This window comes from Physeter macrocephalus, chromosome 11, assembly GCF_002837175.3.
Source record: "Physeter macrocephalus isolate SW-GA chromosome 11, ASM283717v5, whole genome shotgun sequence".
NCBI classification, from domain to species: Eukaryota; Metazoa; Chordata; class Mammalia; order Artiodactyla; family Physeteridae; genus Physeter; species Physeter macrocephalus.
Genome location: NC_041224.1, coordinates 96,280,802 through 96,289,473, shown reverse-complemented (window position 1 = coordinate 96,289,473; position 8,672 = coordinate 96,280,802). Strand labels below are relative to the sequence as shown.

At 35.8% G+C, this 8,672-nt stretch overlaps 1 protein-coding gene across 4 annotated transcripts in view; it reads right to left on the bottom strand.

The window, feature by feature from the left end:
- TMEM87A (transmembrane protein 87A) overlaps nucleotides 1-8,672 on the bottom strand; it is a 46,797-nt gene that overhangs the window by 28,266 nt on the left and 9,859 nt on the right. For all 4 annotated transcript variants that reach the window (XR_008618622.1, XM_007104857.4, XM_055088292.1 and 1 more), the window contains exons 4-7: nucleotides 8,153-8,266; nucleotides 5,786-5,839; nucleotides 5,659-5,703; nucleotides 1,463-1,580 (exon numbers count right to left, since the gene is read on the bottom strand). Coding sequence is in view for 3 of the 4 variants with exons in the window: in XM_007104857.4 (XP_007104919.1) it covers nucleotides 1,463-1,580; nucleotides 5,659-5,703; nucleotides 5,786-5,839; nucleotides 8,153-8,266 (331 nt within the window). In the remaining variant the exon portion in view is untranslated. The remainder of the gene's footprint in view (nucleotides 1-1,462; nucleotides 1,581-5,658; nucleotides 5,704-5,785; nucleotides 5,840-8,152; nucleotides 8,267-8,672) is intronic.

The following is an 8,672-nucleotide window of genomic DNA, read 5'->3' as shown; positions in this document are numbered from 1 at the left end:
AGAGAGTGTGTGTGTGTGTGTGTGTGTGTGTGTGTGTGTGTGTGTGTGTGTGTGTGTGTGTGTGTCAAGGCCAAATAGCGGCATCTCGGAAATTCAAGAATGGTTTAACATTAGAAAACCAGTTAATGCAATGCATCACATTAATAGATTAAATGAGGAAATCTATATAATTAATTTAATCAATACAGTTAAAGCATTCCATAAAACTGAGCATTCATTCTCAATACTAAAAAAAAGAAAAAGAAAAAAGAAAAAAATTCACTTAGTAAACTAAGAATAGAAAGAAATATCTTGAACCAAATAAAGAATATTTTTAAAAAATCTACAGTAGGGCTTCCCTGGTGGTGCAGTGGTTGGGAGTCCACCTGCCAATGCAGGGGACACAGGTTTGAGCCCTGCTCTGGGAGGATCCCACATGCCGTGAAGCAACTAAGCTCATGCGCCACAGCTATTGAACCTGCGCTCTAGAGCCCGGGAGCCACAACTACTGAGCCTGCGTGCCACAACTACTGAAGCCCACGTGCCTAGAGCCTGTGTTCTGCAACAGGAGAGGCCACAGCTACGAGAAGCCCACGCACTGCAACAGAAGAGTAGCCCCCGCTCACCGCAACTAGGGAAAGCCCACATGCAGCAACAAAGACCCAACGCAGCCAAAAAATAAATAAAATAAAAATCTAAAAAAAAAAAAAAGACAATAAAAAATCTACAGTAAACATCATACTTAATGGTGAAATGTGCTAATATTGCCAATAAAGTCAGGAGCAAGAAAGGATGGCCACCATCATTGTTTCTATTCAACATTCTACTTGAGAAAGCAGGGGAGGGAAGAAAACTGTAAAGGAGAAGGAAGAAACAAAAAAATAAACCACAGAAGATAAGACCAATTAGTAAGTTATTGTAAAATTCTAGTTAAGAGATGATGAATCCCTAAACTGGGCAGCAAAAGTAGAAAGGAGAACACTAAGAAAACTTGAGACATTAAAAAATAATCCAAGTCAACTGATTTAAAAATTTCCGAGTTTTGACTTCATAACTAAGTTTTAACAAGTCTACTGAGAACATAATACTAATTGAAAATTTTAAAAGCAGGAGGATCAAATGAAGGAAAATGAAATCTAGTATCTATAATACATAATAAGAAAGCATACCTGAAGTGCCTATCACATACATATTGAATGCAGAAAAATGTTAATTTCTCTCCCTCAATTTTTATACTTGACAACATTCTTAATTTATTATTCCCTCTTTTTTTTTTGGCTGCACTGCACAGCTTGTGGGATCTTAGTTCCCTGACAAGGGATCGAACCTGTGCCCTCTGCAGTGGAAGCATGGAGTCCGAACCACTGGACAGCCATGGAATTCCCCTTGTTATTACCTCTTTAAAGCAATTTTACACTACCCACCATGCGACACAGCTAGATAACAGTAATACAAATGATAAAAAGAAACAAAATGTACTTACTGGTAAAAAGATTACTTAGTGAATTTTCTTTTGATGATTCTTTGGAGGGCGAAATGCCAACATGTACAATAAAAATGTATGGTGCATCTTGCCAAGTTTTCAAGGGCTCATGCATTACCTACAGAAGAAAGAAGACATCAAGTCTCCCAATCTTAAGAATTAAGAAGACAGGTTGGCGGGAGGGGGGTGAGGAATTGGGAGATGGGGATTGACACATATACACTATTGATACTATGTAGAAGACAGATAACTAATGAGAACATACTGTATAGCACAGGGAACTCTAATGCACTGTGGTGACCTAAATGGGAAGGAAATCCAAAAAAGAGGGGATATATGTATATGTATAGCTGATTCATTTTGCTGTACAGCAGAAACTAACAAAACATTGTAAAGCAACTATAATCCAATAAAAATTAATTTAAAAAATACTAAGTGGCCAAAAAAAACCCCACAGGTTAATTACACAATATGAATATTTCATTCCAGAATGTGCCCAGAAACTTGGTTGATTCCTTCACTTTTACTCATTAAAACAGTAGCCAAAACAAAACAAACAGGCCTACAGTGTATAGAATAAAGTAGGTTAATTATAAATTACTAAAAGGCAGGACATCTCATATTTTGTTATATACAAAAATCTCATGTTTAACATTTTTTTTAACAAGGAAAACCTCAATTTAAATCCCTAAAATGAAACTCTACTTAAGCCATGCTAAGATGTTAGATTATATTTTACACAGATATCCCAAACAAACTAAAGAAATTTAATTTAAATCACCTGGAAAAAACCACCCATGATGACATCGGTGAATTATAAACACCAGTTCCTGAATCTAATTCCCTTTGTTCAATGCCCTTCCCAAGACCACCACAATTTCTGCTAACGAGGTCTCACATTTATATCAAAAATTTAATCTTGGCTAGGCTATATGGAAAGCAAGAGTCACTGTCCCCCAAAGTCAAGAAAGTAGAATAAATAGCCTCCATGTTTATGGAACTGGTTACCTGATCCAAAGCCAGTTAGTCTGTGCACAGCCCTACCAAAAAGCCATCAAAGGATGTGTTGCCTTAACTGCTAGATGGACTATGGACCTTCACAAAAGCAAGACTAAAACAGAAAGACAAGGGAGATGAACATAGAAAGTGCTTGGCTGCTTCTTCCTCATGTCTGAAAGGAGGCACTACTACTTAGACTTGCAATTTATTACTTTCTGGTCTTAAAAGGAACTTTTATCCAGAGACCTCTGGGTAAGCTTCATTAATCTATGAAACCCCTCAAAGTGGATAATAGACTCTGCATTTTCCTAGGGAGCCACAGCTTTTCTCAAATGCTAAAATTATCCTACAACCCAAGAAAATTCTGAACAAGAGTTCAAAAATTATATTCCATGATACAAATTCAAAGTGTCAAAACAAAGCAGATTAAATGATTCTTCAGCTTTACATTTACTAGGTTATCTTAGTAACTTAAGGACATAAATGTCATGTTGAATCATACATTGATTTACCTCTGCCTGATAGTCTCTTTCTGACAAGATGCAGGGGCACTTTGTGAGAAAACTGTACATATTCAAAGTTACAGGTAATCATGTCCTATTTATCCACTGAACCTCTCCTGAACTTAACTGTTCATTAACCAGTAAAACTTTAGTATAATAAGCTGCTCTGCTATTGATTTTACATATCTTAAAAATTACCTCTTACAAATCTCAAAGGAACTGATTCTCATATTCCAAGATTTGATAAAGTTTGCACTTAACTCTGAAATATAGATATTTTGACCCTGTAAAAATAATATTCATAGGCTAGGCACTCTGTTAAGCATGTAATATTTATTACTTTCTTTAATTCTCACAACAAACCTATCAGATATTATTACTACCTCCTTCAATAGGTGAATGGATAAACAAACTGTGGTACATCCAGACAATGAAATATTATTCAGCACTAAAAAGAAATGAACTATCAAGCCACGAGAAGGCATGGAGAAACCTTAAATGCGTATTACTAAGTGAAAGACACCAATCTGAAAAGACTATATATGATTCCAACTATATGACATTCTGGAAGATGCAAAACTATAGAGACAGTAAAAAAAAAAAATCAGTGATTGTCAGGGGCTTGGGGATAGGGAGGGATGAATAACTGGAGCATAGGGGATTTTTAAGGCAATGAAACTATTCTGTATGATATTATAATGGTGTTTATCTGTCATTTTACACTTCTTAAAACCCAAAGAATGTACAACATAAGGAACTAACCCTAATGTAAACTACAGACTTCGGTTGATAATGATGTGTCAATGATGGCTCATCAATTGTAACAACTGTACCACACTGTTGCAGGATGCTGATGGTGTGGGAGTGTGAGTGTGCATTTGTGGAGGTGGTATGTGGGAACTCTCTGTGCTTTCTGCTCAATTTTGTTGTGAACCTAAAACCGCTCCAAAAAATAAAACTTATTAATATAAAAAAAAATTATAGGGCTTCCCTGGTGGCACAGTGGTTGAGAGTCCGCCTGCGGATGCAGGGGACACGGGTTCGTGCCCCGGTCCGGGAAGATCCCACATGCCACGGAGCGGCTAGGCCTTTGAGCCATGGCTGCTGAGCCTGTGCGTCCGGAGCCTGTGCCCCGCAACGGGAGAGGCCACAACAGTGAGAGGCACACATGCCGCAAAAAAAAAAAAAAAAAAAAAAAAAATTATAATAGTAAACGTATCACATTATTCCTTAAATCAAACCAGAAAACTCAGTTAATCAAGATATTAAATCTTTTATTAGGGGAAGGGACAGAGAGAGGCCCTTTCCTCTAAAAAACATGTTTTATCAGAGTTTTAATAAAAGGGGATAGAGATACTGAACTTATTAGTATCCTTTAAATAGGATTATAAAGTATTCTCTTAGGCTCAATTTCAGGAAGAATAATCAAAGGACAGATAATTGTTTGACTTCTTTTGACTATAAACAGACTAAATATTTCTAAATATTACTTGTGATATTCAATGGGGTCATCTTTTCAGCCAGCTGTAATCACTAGGAACAGGGCTCAAGCCTTCAGTAGAACTTAAAAGTATGCTATGCACAGAAGACCACTGAATAAAAGCACAATTACAAACAGCCAATATGCATGTAAATGGATGTTCAGCATGAATAATTATTTTTTAATACAATTTACAAAAATTTAACCTGAAAAACTGCATAAACCTGTTTTAAATTGTAATAGCCATTGTTTGTGAGGAAAGAGAGAAACGCAATCTTACTTTCTTGGGACCACAAATCACTACAACTTTTCTCCAGAGCACTTTGACAAAACATTACAAAAGAATTTATAAACTGTGCATATACTTGGACCCAACAGTTCCACCTCTAGGAATTTAGGCTAAAGAAAATATTATAAATGTGCACAAAGATACAGTTAGACACTATGAACATGATCCTATCCATAACAGTGAAAATTTGGAAGCAACCCAATGTACATCAAACTGGGAGTTAATTATAAAAATCATGGTAAAATAGTAAGCAGCCCAAGAGAGGCCTGAGTAGGCCCCAACTGCTCACCCGACTGATCTTAAGGCTCTGTACAAGGAAGTAAAAGTTAAAACAGAGTTTTAAATTGTGAAAGAAGCCAGACACAGGCCACAAATTGTACGATCCCATTTATATGAAGTGAACAGAACAGGCAAGTCCACAGAGATGGAAAGAATAGTGTTTGCCTAGAGCTGGGGGAACAGTGGAATGAGGAGTGAGGGCTAATGACTGCATGGTTAGTTTTTGGGGTGATGAAGATGTTCTGGAATTAGACAGTGATTGGTGGTCATACAACTAAAAACCTCTTAATTGTACATTTTAAAAGGGTAAATTTTGAGATATACTCTTCCAATTATATTCTATCACAAGATTTTACATGGAGTTTAAGGTTCTTCCTTAAAATTTTCTTACTATTTACAAATAACATTTACAGGGTGATAATTAAAAAACAATACAGACTGATTGTAGCAAACATGGAAAAGACAGAAAACATAAAAGAGAAATAAAAATCACTCACAATACCATCCAGATATAACCGTTATTAACATTTTGGTGTATAACTTCCATTCTTAAGTTTCTTTTTAAATGTAAGCATAAGAATTTAAAATAAACAAACATAAGAACACTAAAATGTGTTCAATGCCCTAAATTCCCTATCACACTTACAGTTTTGTCTCCAGTAAAGGTAAGATTTGTTCCATTCTCCTTGGCCTTCAAACAAACAAACAAACAAGAAAATTAATTCAGAATTTCTACTTTACTCTCAGAAATATATAAAAAGGAAAACAATTACCTCCTGTTTTTCTCCTAAAAGAGGCAATCGATGCACGAAATCCCCAGAAAAACTCTATGAAAGAAATAGAAAACTAAAATTAAAGATGTATAACAGCAAAAGAAAAGCATAGCTCAAAATCCACAGAAACAGTTAAAGCAAAACATATTATAAAAGTAAACATAATATTATGGCATTAACAGACAAAATACTTCCAATTAACCACAAACAAGTGAGTAAAACCTTGCTAAAAATTAAAAAATAGTATCAAATCAAACTGGCCACTCAATTTTTCTATAAGATTATAGATATTGTCATTCTTGACAAAACCTTAGACAGAAAACATACGAGTAGTATAAACGGATGTCATAGTTCCCTGAATTTCTACAGATGAGGAAAATGTGGCTCAAAGCTATAAAGCTTTAGATACAGAAATGGGATCTGAACCTAAGATTCCTAACTCTGAGGTCCACTGCTCCTTCCATCACAACACATGCCACGCCTGTAAAAAAAACCTCCACTAATTACCTTTCTTACCAGTTATCATCAAAGGAGGCATTATCCTTCCTGAGTAATTAGGGCATGTATTTCAACTCTACATTAGACTGGAGGAGGAAGCCTTATGAAGAGGGGTTTATGCCAAAACCCTGGAAAGTTGATAGCAGATCTAAAAGTAGTGAACCTTGGGCAACAATATATAACAGGTAACTTTCCACAATCAAATCCAAGAAAGGCCAACCAATCCTCCTAGCCCGGGGGATAAATTTGGAAAACCAACAGAAAACCCCCTACTCAACATCACATTGTGCCTAGCTTTCCTTTTCTACCATACTTCCACTATTTTAAAGCTATTTTCTTTTTATCCGAGGTCATAAAATCTACGGTATGACAAGAACACAACCCTTGTAGTTCAATTATCAATGACTTCATTTGCTCATCAATTAATAATTATTAAGTAAAAAACTTCTTATCAATAAACTTTACTTCTAGTAAGGAGACAGAAAACCTAACTTTCCATGAACTTGCCTCTTCAAGGAAAGGTGCTAAATAATCTGAAGCAGTATTTAAATGCAGTAAAGACAAAGCAAAGGCTATAGCTAAAATAACTATTTTCAACACCTATAAAATACATAATTTTTCTATCAAAAAACTGGGGTCAGATTCTATGAAAAGAGAATTTTATAATATAAACGCCATTTATATGATTACATACATATAAGCATTAAAATACACAATATTGGGAATTCCCTGGCAGTCCAGTAGTTAGGACTTGGTGCTTTCACCGCCATGGCCCAGGTTCAATCCCTGGTCAAGGAACTAAGATCCCGCAAGCCACAGAGCACAGCCAAAAAATAATAATAATAAGGGCTTCCCTGGTGGCGCAGTGGTTGCGCGTCCGCCTGCCGATGCAGGGGAACCGGGTTCGCGCCCCGGTCTGGGAGGATCCCACATGCTGCGGAGCGGCTGGGCCCGTGAGCCATGGCCGCTGAGCCTGCGCGTCCGGAGCCTGTGCCCCGCGACGGGAGAGGCCACAGCAGAGGGAGGCCCGCATACCACAAAAAAAAAAAATAATAATAATAATAATAATACAAAATAAAATAAAATAAACAATATTATTCACCTCTTCCCCTATATTCGAAAAAAGCTGTAAAGTTCAACCCTTTGATTTCAAGTCTATAGTAGGAAAATCTAAAAATGTTGATTCTGGGGTATATCAATTAGATGAGATGACAAGAGGATTAAAAAATGAGGGCTTCAAAAGTCCATCAATGGATGAATGGATAAAGAAAATGTGGTATATACGTACAATGAAATATTATTCAGCCTTAAAAAAGAAATGAAATTCTGATGCATGCTATATGGACGAACCCTGAAAACATTTTGTTACGTTAAAGAAGCCAAAAAAATATTGTATGATTTTACTTCTTTGAGATATCTAGAACAGTCAGATTCACGGAGAAAGAAAGTAGAATAGTTGTTACCAGGGAAGTGGGAGTGGAAGTGGGGGTGGGTGTTTTTATTATTTATTCGTTATGAAGTAACCACTGAAGATGATGAAAAAGTTCTGGAGATGGCTAGTGCTGATAGTTGCACAAGGTGAATGTACTTAATGTAACCGAATGGCACACTTAAAAATGGTTAAAATGGTAAACTCTATGTTATATATATTTTACTATAATAAAAATACTGAGGCTTTGCTTTTTACACACAAAGGAAAGCACACCCTCTCTTTGAGATGAATATTTAAGTGGTTGATTATGTACCTATCAGAACATGATTCTAACTTGCTTCTGTCAGAAGGAATTGAGGAGAAATGCATATCACCAAAAATACAGCCATCATATTATTCACCTCTTCTATTTCCCTCCAACTACTATCAAATATTACCTGTGTTTTAAAGAGTTCACTGCAGTTTTGGAACAATTTTGATGATGTTTGATATTTCCCAGACAAGCCTTTTTTTTCCTTAAGGTTTTCCAAGTATGTTTCCACTTCTTCTGCCTGGAAAAACAGAGAAAATACAAAGTATTTAATTTATGTAAAACATTTAAAAGAAAACAAATAGATTGCCTTTGGTACAAATATAGTTTTGGATTTGCTATTTTTAAAATTAACAACATCTAAAAATATGAAAGTGAAATTAAGAAAACACTCCCATTTACCATTGCAACAAAAAGAATAAAATATCTAGGAATAAACCTACCTAAGGAGACAAAAGACCTGTATGCAGAAAATTATAAGCACTGATAAAAGAAATAAAAGATGTTCTGGGATTGGAAGAATCATCATTGTGAAAATGATTCTACCACCCAAAGCAATCTACCGATTCAAGGCAATCCCTATCAAACTACCAGTGGCCTTTTTTACAGAACCAGAACAAAAAATTTCACAATTTGTATGGAAACAC